This window comes from Sebastes umbrosus, chromosome 8 (genome assembly GCF_015220745.1).
Source record: "Sebastes umbrosus isolate fSebUmb1 chromosome 8, fSebUmb1.pri, whole genome shotgun sequence".
Classification (NCBI taxonomy): domain Eukaryota; kingdom Metazoa; phylum Chordata; class Actinopteri; order Perciformes; family Sebastidae; genus Sebastes; species Sebastes umbrosus.
The window spans coordinates 33454321-33469537 of record NC_051276.1 but is presented as its reverse complement, the minus strand read 5'-3'; the positions used below and the strand labels follow the sequence as shown (position 1 = coordinate 33469537).

The following is a 15217-nucleotide window of genomic DNA, read 5'->3' as shown; positions in this document are numbered from 1 at the left end:
ATCAAAGAAATTGTTTGCATTGAAAATAATCTCAGCTCAGCCTCACACAAGGTGAAAGCTTTTCACGTTTGTAATAGAATATTAAAAGAATAAACTGCATTTTGCGTTAGTATCTTATTTACACTATCGAACGGTCTGCCTCTTATTATCAGCTGCAGCTCTGCTATAGCAGCTTGTCTTTTGTCTCATTAGCTGCCTGTTTATCTCTCTGTGCTGCAGAACGACATCCGTCACCTCTTCTAATATGATAAGGGCTGTTAGAGTAACTCTCTCTGTTGTCACTGCATACAAGCAAACACAACGCTTCAGGTAGTTTACCTTGCCTGACTTTCAGGTCTGTCATCTTCTGTTTACTGTCATCATGGGGACACACAGGTTTAACCTGCATGAATTATTTTAGCCTGAGGTTTTCATTTTGCACTGTCCTCACACCAACATAACCTCTGAGATCTTTATCTGATCAAAATGTACCTTAAAGGGAGATTTGTCAAGTATTTAATCCTCTTATCAACATGGGAGTGGACAAATATGCTGCTTTATGCAAATGTATGTATATATTTATTATTATAAATCAATTAACAACACAAAACAATGACAGATATTGTCCAGAAACCCTCACAGGTACTGCATTTAGCATAAAACAATATGCTCAAATCCTAACATGGCAAACTGCAGCCCAACAGGCAACAACAGCTGTCAGTGTGTCAGTGTGCTGACTTGACTATGACTTGCCCCCAAACTGCATGTGATTATCATAAAGTGGGCATGTCTGTAAAGGGGAGACTCGTGGGTACCCATAGAACCCATTTTCATTCACACATCTTGAGGTCAGAGGTCAAGGGACCCCTTTGAAAATGACCATGACAGTTTTTCCTTGCCAAAATTTAGCGTGAGTTTGGAGCGTTATTTTGCCTCCTTCACGACAAGCTAGTATGACATGGTTGGTACCGATGGATTCATAGGTTTTCTAGTTTCATATGATGCCAGTATCTTCACTCTGACTATCGCGTTAACTTTGACAGCCCTCTTTTAAACGTAGCGTTGAGGGACTCTTCAATGAGGCTCTTTGTGCCCACTGGTCACTTCAGCTCACGTCCACATTCCCAGTCCAACACCATGCTGTTTTTCAGCTGACCTAAGGTAACTTGTTAGGCAACAAGCGCGCCATTGTTGATCCTTTCTCTCTGCTCCTCAGTCGGTGGACTTTGATGCCCACCACTCAGTGTCTCAGTGATCCTCTCCTAATGAGACCGGGGACTGTCCCATCACAGTGCTAGAGTCCATTCACCCAGAGAGGCACACAGGACAGGGACAACAGCTAAACACCTTGTCCCGGTCAGCACTCCAACAGAAACCCCGCTTCCCACCAAAAATACAGTCACCCAGTTCAAGTTGAGCTTATGAATTGCAAGTTGAGGCCTTGTTGCGTGTCTGTGTGACCATACGGATCACAGTCACTGGTGCAGAAGGAGCGCATGCTGCGTGATTTCCCGATGAAGCGAGTGCTTGCAGGATGAGGAAATCCCACGTTCAGAGAGTCTGGTAACTCCAGTCTCTAGTGTAGTAGCAGAGTTCAGCCGGGTCCAGCCTTCAGAACAAAATGAAAACAGCTGTGAGAAGTCGTCCGTCCGATGCAAAGACTACAGGACAAAAAATCATTCATTGCTTCTCTGTGTGTTGACATGGAAAGAGATGGTTCATCCTTTTTCTCCATGCCCTTATAAATCCGTAATCTTTAAGCTTGTTCTGTATATCAATTATTAAAAAAACACAAACACACACACAGCGAGCGCCGCCACCTTGTGTGCCGCTGTGAGTCAGTCTTCAGTCCAATAAGATAGGGCTGTGTATGAACACTGGATTTTTTGCAGCGCACACATGCAGAACGGACAGAAAGCGGACCATGAGGAGATAGACTCTGCCTTTAAATAGGCCTATGTATTATTGTCATTAAAACATTTAAATTAAAATGATGGGAAATAATATATTATCAAAGGATTTTTACAACCTTGTCTGTCATTTTGACGGACAACAAGAAAGTCTAACACAACCACTGGCTGGGACATATCCTAAAATGTGTTGCCGCTGTATCATAATCAGTATAGTGAACCCGGAGAGGTGCTACCAAAATGCTAAAGAGGAAGAAAAGAGCCAACTGGTTTTGGCTGGACTGCTGCAAAGCGGGAGCCAGCCCTATAAACGCTGAAGTCTGTCACTGACTGACTGACTTGACTGAGCGAGTGATGAAATTACATCATCAGTTATCGTGCTTTCAAATTGAACAGGCGCCTCAGAGTTTCCGCTGGTAATGTCTTTGCTACCACAGCAAAACAAATATCATTAACGAAAACAAAACACTCCATGATCAATCATAAACACGGAAAGCCGACCCGCTGTTTAATGTTTTAATATAGTTTTATATCGCCAGCTGCCGTTTATGACCATGTGTGCCTGAACGCCGTTTTACAACGCCAGTAAGCGTCTGTTTACTGAAATGTAGAGAAATAAAGCAGTTTATATATATTTTTTTATATTCAATCAACTTTTTTCCCACTTTATCAATTACAAACAGACATCTGGAGAACATGATAAAAGCAAATCATTTAAATTAGGAAATAGAATAATCAAAATAACTTATAAAAAAAAGATAGGCTGTCTCATAAAATTGTCTTGTGAGAGGGAAATATTTAAAATACAGGAGATATACCTTTTGTATAAATAATATTTTGCCAGTAAAATCAAATTGTTTTAAAAGATATTTAATATATCAGTATTTGTGGTCTCAAACATAGCTTAACCATGTCATGTGATATGCTACTACAGTTCATTTAGGAACAAATATTACCGGGACCACTACAGAAAATTGCAGATGAAAATTGAATATCCAAGGATTCACATTTTTAATAAAATACACTTAATACGTTGCATGTAGAAAGTGTTTGCTTGAGCCAGTTGAAAGGCATGGTACACGTGATCAAGATGGTGCCACGTCTGCCCTCATTGTGAGCCAGGAAAAACCCTGATGATGTTTGGGGGGAAAAATAGTTTGTAATGGAAGATTTGATCAACCACGTACATGTAAATTTCATTTGTGACACAGTTAACCTTAAAATGTCTTGCAATTGTTGCTGTCATGAGGAAATCTGTGTGGAGAGTCTAGTCTCGTGTGAGCATTGCCCGATTTATCCTTAAAGTACTTAAGTATGCTGATGTAATGCTAACTTGTCATCATCTTGTGTTTTTTCCAGGAGGCTTCTCGGTGGTGTTTCTGGCCCGTACGCACAGCGGCGTCCGCTGCGCTCTCAAAAGGATGTACGTCAACAACGTCCCGGACCTGAATGTCTACAAGAGAGAGATCACTATCATGGTGAGAGCAGCAGCACAGTGTTTAGTTGTTAGAGACGTTATCTCTCAGGACTTCCTGCTTGTCTTTTATTGCAAGAGCTTCATTTTAAGTGTGTTCATTGCACATTTAGTTTTGATTTACCCACACCAATCATGGGAATGGGAATTAAGACGTATATCATAACCTGTGCTTTACTGTGCAGCTGTAGGTTATGGTAATTAGAGGCGGACCGATTAATCTGTCAGACAGGGAGGGAAAAAAATCATTCACTGTTACTTTAACTTGCTTACTGCACCAGTTTGACGTTCTCTCTTCTAAATAATCCAGCCACGTAAGCATCCTTTCATTAAATGAAATCACACACTTAAGGATCCTCCTTTCCCCAGGAATATGCACATACGTTAATGGTTTGTAAGAGTGGCATTTAACAATGTACGAGACGTGTAACAGAAATAATCCTGGCCAGTCATACTGTAAGCGCTTCACCCATTGCAAAAAATGTTTCCAATGATGTAATCCACTAAATCACCATTCAGGATATTATTAAATTTGGAGTGACAAAAAACTGATTTATTAAAAACGGCGTATGCAGACCAGATATAATTTTAGTGGACGAGAGTGGGACGGTAAAATTAGGTGAGACCGGCAGAGAATGGTAACGTTATTAAGTTGAAATATTAAAAAACGTACTTACTTACCTAACTTAAAAACGTAAAACAAAAAAAACTAAAAGAAAACTTAAAAAAAATTAAAAAACAAAAAACTTTAAAGAACCTTTAACTTAAAAAAAAACTTAAAAAAAATAAAACTTAAAAAATAAAACAAAAAACAGGTAATCTTATAAATTATATATATTTATATTTATATATCATATTTAAACTTTTTTGCCATCCTCTACGACAGAATTTAAACTAGAGCTGCAACAATTCATCGATTAGTTGTCAGCTATTAAATGAATCACTATTTCGATATTCGATCATTCGGACTGATCTGGTTTTAATCTGGTTTCTTTACTCCTCTGTGACAGTAAACGGAATATCTTTGAGTTGTGGACAAAACAAGGCATTTGAGGACGTCATCTTTGGGCTTTGGGAAACACTGATCGACATTTGTCACCATTTTCTGACATTTTCTAGACCAAACAACTAATTGATTAATCAAGAAAATAATCAACACTGAAAATAATGGCAGCCCTATTTACAAAAGTAAACTATTGTTATTATATCGGCCTTTAAAAATCCACTATTGGTCGACCTCTAGTGGTAATGCTAGATTAGAAACCTTTACTGAAAACGGAAAATAAAATGACCTCATAATTTTGCTGATCTCCACACCATTTTATTCCTCTGCTCTTTTGCAGTGTCAAACTGATTCTTGGTTTTAGCTGCGTTTCCTTCCCTGATTTCTCTCACTTTTTTGTGCACAAAGACTTTAATTTACACCTAAAGACACTGTGCTCATTATCTGAATATTTCATAAGGGCATTCTCCGTTTTCAGGTGTTAAATCTAAGGACATAATTCGTGTTTGAAAAGGGACACAGGCCCTCATAAAAGACGCATGTTCTCATAAAGCAAGGTGCATGTAAATGGCTTCATTCCACTTTCCCTAACCCGCCCTGTTTGCCAGCATTTCCAGTCTGGCAAGAACTAAAGCCTCTTGGCTGTGTGCTGGGTGACATTGTATTAATGCACCTGGCCCATTGACTAAGACTTTTGATGTATTACACAGAGCTGGCACTCGCGTGATTACTCAGATAATTCAAGGTGTTTTATGCCATTCAAAGTTAGATATTGTCATTTATTCTGTAGCCGACCAGACATGTACGAACTTGGACAACAGCAGATGTCTCGTCTTGAACGTTTGAGCCCAGTGTGTCAGTGAACAGCTCACTACTCTGAGCTGTTTGGCTAGCCTTTGTGTTTCTGTTCACTTGCCTCATTGGCTGTGTAATACTCACCCACACAGCTGACCTTAAACATTGACACAGTTCTGGCCTGTTGGGACGTTTCCTTCCAGTACAGTAGGTGTGTCGTTTTTTCACAACACACGACAAGCCTCTCTTCTCATGCTGGTATTTAACAAACAACAAACATGTTGATGCTTTAATCCAGCGAATGAATCAAGTTAAGAAAGATTAGTGGAGTTAAGAGCTCAGCATTGCATAAGAACATGAAGAAATACAAAAAGCACCCGCACAGTAGTTTGACTGCAAAGACGAGACTTACTTCAGCTGGATGGTTTACTTTTTGGGATGTGATCTTTAGGGGCGGGAAAAAATCGATTCACCTATGCATCACGATTTTTATTTTTTTATTTTTACAATTCTGAAATAGATATATTTCAGAATCGATATATTTGCTTCTTTTGAGTCTATGCGGAGGTAGAAGGAAGTTACCGCTTTTATTGTTGTAGTCTGAGTAACATGACGTCACATCCGTTCCGTATCTGTCAACCAAAACAAACCACAGCAAGCCGAAATGAAAAAGTAGAAAAACATTGGAGGGTCAGCGTGGATACGAGCTGCACCCTCACATGTTAAATCCAGCGTGGTAAACACTACACATCCAGTAGAGGATGGAAACACTTTGGGTTTCACACATTGACAGGAAAAGCAGAGCTAGACATCACGACTAAAGCTGCATGCTAATTCTGTCACGGACAGGAAATGTTATCGCATCGCGGTAACATTGTGTTTGAGCCGGCTGCCGTTCTCATCTCTGTGGTCAAATGGGCCGACGCTACAACTGTAGAGCACCCATATACTGACATTTATGTTAAATGCATTAAAACGGCCCCGATGGAGCTGACCATGGATGTATAAAGAGAACGGAGCTGACGGGAGAGCTAGAGACCACCTTGGAGAAGTTAGAGGAAGTAGACACGTGGGACTACGTCCAGTTTACAAAATAAGGTGTTAACAAAGGGAACTGTATATACAAAATACATATATGGAAATAAGATTGATTGAATTATATTCACCAGAAGTATTAAAACATTACATGTCCCTTATAAATTGACAAGAATATACCACTAATTTGTGAGGGAAATGTCTTTTGATTTGTGGGTTGCTGGAAAATAAATGATGCTTGACAATGACTGATATATTTTCAGGACATCTCTGACTACATACAGTACATGCTGAAAATCAAACTTTTACCGTATTCATTTAGATATTTTCCAAAATAAAAGTCCCTAGAAGAGAGTATGAGTCAACTTTTTCCCCAGTCTAGTGTTAAAAAAGTTAACAAAAATCACAATAAATCGTAATATCGAATCGCAATACTTAAAAATCGCAATACAAATCGAATCAGCACCCAAGTATCGTGATAGTAATGTATCGGGAGATACGCATATCGTTCAAGATCGTTTTAATACATGGGTGAATTTCTTTTTCCCACCCCTAGTATATACAAAATGAGGCAGAATTTAAGTTTGTATCCCCCTAAACAAATCTGAATCAAATATCTGCAACTTTAGGCAATGTAAGTGGTTTATCTGTATTTTATCTAACTTATCTATCCTCTTTAATGCAGTGTACATAAGTTGTTGCTTATTCCATTTACAAAGACATGAAGCAACAGCAGAGAGTTATTCCAGACTGCAGTTTTTCATGCTTCATTTAAATTGTACATTGAGTAACAGTTTCCTCTTGCTGAACAAATACAGCAGCAACACAACACAAGTCCAAACATGAATACTCATCAGCACTTGTGTATACAATCCACATATATCCTTTGTAATCGCCTCAATAGCTACCTTCCTTGTGTTTTTTGAGGCTTGTGTAGTCGGAGTTATTTCCTTAATTCTAGAGATGCATTCTTCTTCTTGAATGCTTGTGTGTTTTTCTGTCCTGATCAGTCCCATCTTTTCCTCCCGTGTGTAGAAGGAGCTGTCGGGCCATAAGAACATCGTCGGCTACCTGGACTCCACAATCAACGCGGTGTCGGACAGCGTCTGGGAGGTCCTGATCCTCATGGAATACTGTAAAGGTACAACATCTCTGTTTGTAAATACACACGTGTTCTGAAACCGTTTTATACTCAATCAATTCAGCTTCATCGAAGTTTCATTTTATAATATCTGTCTATAATATAAACATCCCTGGACAAAACACCAAACATGCTGGCTGCTGCTTGGTCTCCCAGCTTGAACTGTTGACCTGAAGCTTTTTCCTTCCACGTCTCTCCTGCAGCGGGTCAGGTGGTGAAGCAGATGAACCAGCGGTTGAACGTTGGCTTCACTGAGGCCGAGGTCCTCCACATCTTCTGTGACAGCTGCGAGGCCGTGGCCCGCCTGCACCAATGCAAGACGCCCGTCATCCACAGAGACCTCAAGGTGAGGAGGACACCTCTGTAAAATGTCAGAAAAAGAGTCCAAGGTGTCAGTAGATAAAGAGTTGACTTTCTGTAATATGCCCACATTAGTGATGCTCGGATCGGCTCTGATGTTGTCCGATGTTGATGTTGTCTGTGTGTACGCATAAATCATCCACCCGCCACCCACCTGAATGAATTACTTTCTCAGATTTAGAGACTTTAACAATTTACTTTAATGATTAGAGAAGCTGCTTTCAGTAATTGTAAATGTCTCCATGCATGCAGAATAGTCACGGCAGCAAATATATATTCCTGAAACAGAATCGTTAAAGAGTATTTGGGGATTTATTACCGTGAGCGATAAAAGCAAAGTGTGTTGCCTACAAACTTCCTGAATAGAAACTTCCTTTAAAGTGATGTCTCAATACTCTCCACACTGGTTGTTCAACTTCTGAATCGCGGCGCTCTGCACAAAATCTGCAGCAATGGATTTCGAAAGATGTCAACAAAATCAAAAGGAGGAACTTGTGGTTTGCCACTTGGAACGGTTATTTATTAAAAGTCATGTCAGATGATGTTTATATACTTAAGTGATAAAGTAAATCTGCTTGGTCAGCAGAAGAAAGAAACACTCTTCTGACTCCTCTGCTTCCTCTTACGCTCCCCCGCTTCCTTTGCCAGCTTGCTCTCTTATTTCCTCTCCTTCCTCCCCCCCGATACTCATCCACCTCCTTTTCCTCTTCCCCCTCCTGCACTAAACGTACTCTTTGTACAGGCCACAATAGCTGCTACATCTTGAAATTCCTCGCTAACTTTCAGATTTTCAAATCAAGAGTGGCTACGAGCCAGATTTTCCCCTTGTTTTTGCTGATGCTCGGAGGCCGGCGGTAATTTCCCACCCTAGTTGAATTCTCCTCAGTGCCCCGTCAGTGGGCCGCTGTACTCCGTCCAGTTGGACAAGCCTCTAAACAGTGCGGTCCCTTCAGCTTCACAGGCCCGTCCTCTGTTCGCTGTCTGTGTCTATCTGTTCGGCCTACATGGCTTACGTAACACATCGCAGGGACACAAAAGACCACGGAGGCCCAGTCACGCATCGCCAGGGGAAGTGAGAGTGCAAAAAAAAAGAAAAAAAAGCCCTTAACCCTGAGCTGTCAACAGCATTGAGACACTGTGTTGCTTTCATTAGCTCAGCGTTTCCTTGGACAGATTCAAGATACTCTTTTTGGTCTCTCCTCCTCCTCCTACAAATGCCTCACTGGCTTTCTATTTTCAGATCTTACATTTTACATCTTATGCCATTGTTGCACTTTCAGCCAGTCTCATCTTTGTTTTCTTTCTGTCCTCTTTATTTTGCTACTTGTTTCCCATCTTTCCTCCCCCTGCCTTCATTTCTTCATCATTCCTCACACCTTTCTTTGCTGTTTTTATTGGAGCTGCCCTCTCTAAGTTGATTAGTGCATAACGCATCAACGCAACTTGCGATATTTAGGTTGTAGCATGCTCAGTTTTGAAGCTAGAGTGGAGCTATTAGTATCATATGAAACTAAAAAACCTAATGAATCCATCGGTACCAACCATGTCATACTCCAACCATGTCCCTTGACCTCTGACCTCCAGATATGGGAATGTAAATGGGTTCTATGGGTAACCACGAGTCTCCCCTTTAAAGACATGCCCACTTTATGATAATCACATGCAGTTTGGGGCAAGTCAGAGTCAAGTCAGCACACTGACACACTGACAGCTGTTGTTGCCTGTTGGGCTGCAGTTTGTCATGTTATGATTTGAGCATATTTTTTATGCTAAATGCAGTGCCTGTGAGGGTTTCTGGACAATATTTATCATTGTTTTGTGTTGTTAATTGATTTCCAATAATAAATATATACATATATTTGCATAAAGCAGCATATTTGTCCACTCCCATGTTGATAAGAGTATTAAATACTTCCAAATCTCCCTTTAAGGTACATTTTGATCAGACAACTTGGAATCTCTCTGCTGCTACCCTCTAAGTATGATCTAAAAACGGAGGCTTGACACCCCAAAAACAAACGCATCTGCTAACATACAGATGAGAACCACATCTGTTTTCAGACTGAGCTGTTATTGAAATGTGCCTCCTGTGTACCAGGCGACAGAGCAGCCATGATGAGACTCCTGTGGCAGAGTTACTGTAACGAGGGCTCGTCTCACTACTCCATCACTGTGTGTATTAATTCAGTTTAGAGGGATTTGTGAGTTTTTACAAGCGACTTGGTCCACTAATCGTCTTCCATGCCCATTATGATGTAATTGGGGGATTAGCTTCGTCTTGTTTGTTTGTTCGTCTGTCTGCCACAATCTATTTCAGATTCGCAGCTGATGTGGTTTTGATGGGATGATGCGTCTCAATCACACCCACAGTCTAGCTTATACAAAATTATACCAGCTGATTGTCCATAAGGAAGGAGATGTTTGGTCTTTGTCAGACCAGTTTGACACATGAAGAACTTAGAAGAAACCTATAATAAAATAAATATAAAGCAGCAGAAACTGAAATGAACTGAAATCTCCTATTTTGTTTTGAAAACATGACGAGCTAGTTAACGTTGGCTGTTAGCAACTTGTGAGAAGCCCAGTCCTGCACGGAGCTAAAGTGACACTGGGTTCAAGACAAACTTAGATTCAACTGCATCTATCAGATACTGATTATAAAATGTTGGATGTTGAGTTTTCGTTAGTGACTTTCCTCATGTTTTTCTGTTCATTAAAAAGCCTTAAACCTCCGTCTGTTTCTTATGTCAGGTTGAAAACATCCTGCTGAACGACCAGGGAAACTATGTGCTGTGTGACTTCGGCAGCTCCACTCACAAGATTTTGCTGCCACATAAAGACGGAGTGACCGCCGTGGAGGACGAGATTAAGAAGTAAGCTGTTGTTGTTTTGGGGCTTTTTGCACCACAGGAACTTTGAGGGGAAACCCAGCACTGTTTTTAAAAACTCAGGAAGTTAACCTGCATTTCCTCCACAGGAACATGTGTAGTTTCCGTTTTAGTTCAAAAAGTCCCTGCTGTTGAGATAGTACTTAATGATGGCCCGAGATCTACCACGGAAGAGTACTGACTATCACTGACTGGTCAAACTAATGCCTCAGGATTGTAACAACATGGATTGTGGGATGATGGAAATTACTTATAATGTTATTGTCATTGTAACAGAGTTAACAGTTTAAGGAAAGAGGATTTCTTTCACCACTGTTGAGCAAACTTTGACAACACATACTGTATACACATTTGGTTGGTCTAATCCAACTAGTCTCTGAGTAACCGAGTCCCTAAGCACAGTTTTGAGGTACCTGTTCCTCATTTAATGCCACTTCATACACTCACTAAAGTTACATCGCTCGCGTCGCTCACTGAATCAATATATCGCTCCAGATCGATGGATCGTTACACCCCTACTCGTGACCTCACTTGGACTCGTGCCTTTTAACTTGAAAGTACTTGATACCTTCCCCTTAAGCCCAAAGATTAAAAAGCAAATTATTTAAAAAGTGTGCCACGAATCAATTAATTTCTCTTCATATCCTGAATCAACTAACGTGATTCATTCCCAGCAATTCAACACTTAATTCCCCAGATCCACTTTGTTTGAACCGATCCGACAGCATCCAATCAAATTGCAGGAGAAAACCATGAAGAACTAACGTCACGTTACTCAGCGCCAGTTGGAAAATATGACACCAAAGATAATTTTGTTTGCGTATAAAGCTATGCGATGGTTAATGGTGGCATTATGACTTGTTTAGGACTCGAAACTCAAAGTTTAGGACTTGGGACTTGAGTGCAAAGACTTCAGACTTAATTGTGACTTGCAAAACAATGACTTGGTCCCACCTCTGTCTGCTCCTAACTAAACCACATGTGGCGTGTGGCCAGATTGCTGTCAAATACAGCGTTGCACTCAACCTGCTGCAACTCAAGGTCTGTTTATTTGTGTCCACAAAGCAAATGAGTGAGATTGCAAAGCACACTGGGAGCAGATCAGAATAGCTCTGTTCCCCAAACACAGCGCTAGACTAGCATACACTCACATAATGCAAGTAAACCAAACGTATGCACGCTACTGCAAACAGCCACGGCGTTGTTGATGCGCTGCAGATGACGGTGTATTGGGAGGTAGTAAATGTGGTCTGCTCTTTGGCTTTGCGGTGTATTGTGTAGTGGTAGTGTAAGTTCTCTGTTTGTGTTTCAAATCACAGCAGTCCCGTCAGATCTGGCCTGTTAACTTTCCCACATTTATAGCAGCAATAAAGTGCAATGTGTGGAGCTTATCGGCAGTATATGACCGTGTGTAAACTCTACGCCTTCATGACTGTGGTCATACAGAAAGCATCGCTCCTCTGAACTGGGGTGACTCACAGTCTTTGCATTTTCATAACTCAGCTGGGTTTCTTCCAAACACAACCAGCTGCTTTGATTATTATCAGAATGACTCTGAAGAGAAAACAAAGCTTAATGTTTGGCTCTCTGTTACACTGAAAGGACTAGTATGCAACCTTTACTGCTAGATTCTGGTCTTTCTTTTTCGCTGTGTGTCTCTAAACAGAAGCACTTACTGTATATCGATTCTTGCATTCAATTTTTTTATTCCAAAATTGTGGAAAAAAAATCTGGATACACAGGTGAATCGATTTTTTCCCCGCCCCTACTAATTAAACATACTATTTAAAGATGATTAAATATGACATACAGTATCTTTCACAATATTTATTTGAGTGGAAGAAGAATACGATCAGGGAAGGTTGCAACATGTAAAAAAAATACATAAAACTTTACTTGAATAAATGTACTAATTTCATCCCACCTCTGATGCTTAGTGGAACTTTGACCTGCCGCTGACGACCTCCTGTTTTTGTATCTCACAGGTACACGACCCTTTCATATCGGGCGCCGGAGATGATTAACTTGTACGCAGGGAAACCCATCACCACTAAGGCTGATATCTGGGTAAGTGTGTACAGTATGTGTGTGTTGTGTGTTCTGCACCCTGCAGGGCTGGTTTGTCCTGGCAGTGTCCTGGGCGTCACTCTGCCCCGACAGGTTCCTCCCCTCTCTCTCTCTTTGTCTCTCTGTCTCTCTCTATCCCGGCTCGCCCCGGGCTGTTTGCCTCCACCAGCTCTCCAACAGTGTTTTCCTCTCATAAAACATTGAGCAACATCATTCACAACACTCCGCCTCGTCCTATTCCTCTCTCTCCGCTGCCTGTCCTCTTCTATTTTCCCTCCGTTTGAGATAATTAGGCTCAGTTGAAGACCTCGATAAGCTCTTGTGAATAGGTCTCGGCTGTTTTTTGTTTTTTTTGAAGATGTGAGGTAGAGAGGCGGGAACAAGGGCTTGGACAGCAGCCATTTTGAGGAGCGGTGTAAATTGATGCACCCCGGGAGTTAAAACAACCAGCTGATGGGACACTTTGTGCATATAAAAGTGTGCACTTTGCGTGGGCTTTTTCACATTCTGTTGTTTTACAACTTTGAATCGAGACCTAAAAAGAAAATTATTGCTGAAATGGTCAGTTGTTCCAGATGTTTTTTATTAAGAAACATACATATTAACATGTGAGCATACTGTATGAACAACTGCAAATTAAAATACAAATATAACTAACTAAAAACTATGGAGGATGGAACCTGCCAAAATAAAATCAATATGAATAAATAAATAAATGACTCAATAAATAAATAAATAAATATGTCATTAAATGTAGCAAAAATAATATTAAAAATAAATATAGCCATTAATTAATTGATAAAATGTGACTATAAATATATATTTCTGTTTTAATTCGCTTATTTATGTATTTATCTTTGTATTCATTCCCTTGTTTATTTACTCTTCTGTTAAATCATCCATTTTATTTATTTATGTATTTATTTTTATTAATTTCTAAAAGTATTAATTTATTTTTGCATTTATTTTTAATGTATTTATTACTGACTTATTTTTTTTATTTTTTTAATATTTATTTTTAAAGTTATTTATTTTTTTATTTTCTGCACGACTTTCCCTTTGCATTTCACCCCTTATTTAGTTCCCCATTTATTTCTGTATTCTTTTCTTTATACATTTCTTTATGCATTTCTGCCTCATATATTTGACTTCAGGACATCTCTGACTACATACATGCTGAAAATCAAACATTTTTACTGTATTAATACAGATATTTTCCAAAGTAAAAGTGTATGATTCAACTTTTTCCCATGGTCTAGTATTAAAAAAGTTAACAAAAATCACAATAAATCATAATATCGAATCGCAATTCTTAAAAATCACAATACATATCGAATCGTCGCCCAAGTATCGTGATAGCATCGAATCAGGAGATAGGTGTATCGTCCCAGCCCTACTAAAATGTGACTAAAACTAAGAAGCATTTTCGTCTTAAGACTAAATCTAAAATAGCTGCCAGAAGTAACACATGCATATCTGTGTGGATAAATGTTGCTTTGAATAATGTCCTACCTCCCAGCCACTGAAGTCAGTCTTTTTATATTACTTTAATGCACCTGTCACTGTGGATAGATGCATCAGTCTGCAGTAATAGTTTCTATATGAGATGAACAGACAGGAGCTGTAAACAGGCTGTAGGAACTACTGTGGGACGTACAACAAAAACACCAACTTCCTGTGGACTACCCCCCTGTATTCTCACTTCCTGTTCTATGTTTAGTGTTTGAAACGCTGCTGTTATTATGCATGTTGTCTCTTACGCATTAATCCATACATTTTGGGTTTGTTGGAGACGATGTGCTGTCTGCCTCAGATTAGGAGTTTAGCATCAGACTGGATTAGCTCGTCGAGCAGAGAGCTGTGAAGAGTATCCGTCTTCAGATTCAGAGCGCTTAAAGGGAAAAACACTCCCTAAACGCTGAGGCTAATTCCAAAGTCTCTTTCATCTACAACTGCATCATCAACAAAAAAAGACGCCGGAGCCAAATATAGCGCCGTCTGAATATATGATTTGGGAGCAAAGCACTTTTGCATGTGGATTTGTTTGGACAGCCTTATTGCCAGGGGAGCAGACTCTGGGCCTGCATTTTAAAAGCAGCTTTTTAACCACTGACATAAGGAACATTAATTCTTTGCTAAGCAGTCCTGTGTAGCTCAGCGGGTAGAGAAAGGCAACACCAACAGAGAAACACACAGGAGTACCAGCATGGGAGCAAAGCAGTGTAATGCTGTGGACGGGGGCAGTAGCAGAACACATTTTAGACACCTAAAAATCAGTTTAAGCGTACACTATAATCAGGCTACATTCACACTAACATGATGGCATTTTAAAACGAAAACAATCTCTGTCCAGACGAGCGTTTTAGGGCCGTTTCAGAATGAATCTCCGTCCATATTATCACGCCTGAAAACATATATCTAGTGTGTAAACAGGAAGCAGCACAAGAATTGATGCAAAGCGCTCTAAAAATAGCTTCCCTCCTGTGCATGTAGGCACTAGTAGCATTATAAAATGTAGAATTTAACTGCACAACAGCTGCTAGCAGAGACAACAAGGTCAGCAAC

General features: G+C 40.0%; 1 protein-coding gene and 1 long non-coding RNA gene across 5 annotated transcripts in view; one reads left to right on the top strand and one right to left on the bottom strand.

Moving 5' to 3' along the window:
- Positions 1-15217, top strand: part of bmp2k (BMP2 inducible kinase) — a 58979-nt gene that overhangs the window by 21304 nt on the left and 22458 nt on the right. For all 3 annotated transcript variants that reach the window (XM_037778476.1, XM_037778475.1, XM_037778477.1), the window contains exons 2-6: positions 3249-3367; positions 7232-7337; positions 7541-7683; positions 10449-10570; positions 12571-12652. In XM_037778476.1, coding sequence (XP_037634404.1) covers positions 3249-3367; positions 7232-7337; positions 7541-7683; positions 10449-10570; positions 12571-12652 — 572 coding nt within the window. The remainder of the gene's footprint in view (positions 1-3248; positions 3368-7231; positions 7338-7540; positions 7684-10448; positions 10571-12570; positions 12653-15217) is intronic.
- On the bottom strand, positions 908-14685 carry LOC119493306. Of its 2 annotated transcripts, XR_005207941.1 has the most exons (4): positions 14165-14685; positions 7105-7698; positions 5306-5416; positions 908-1588 (listed from the first exon to the last, which is right to left on the bottom strand). It is a non-coding gene; the product is annotated as an uncharacterized LOC119493306 (long non-coding RNA). The 2 variants fall into 2 exon arrangements; XR_005207940.1 differs by lacking the exon at positions 908-1588 and having other exon boundaries at positions 4408-5416; positions 14165-14684.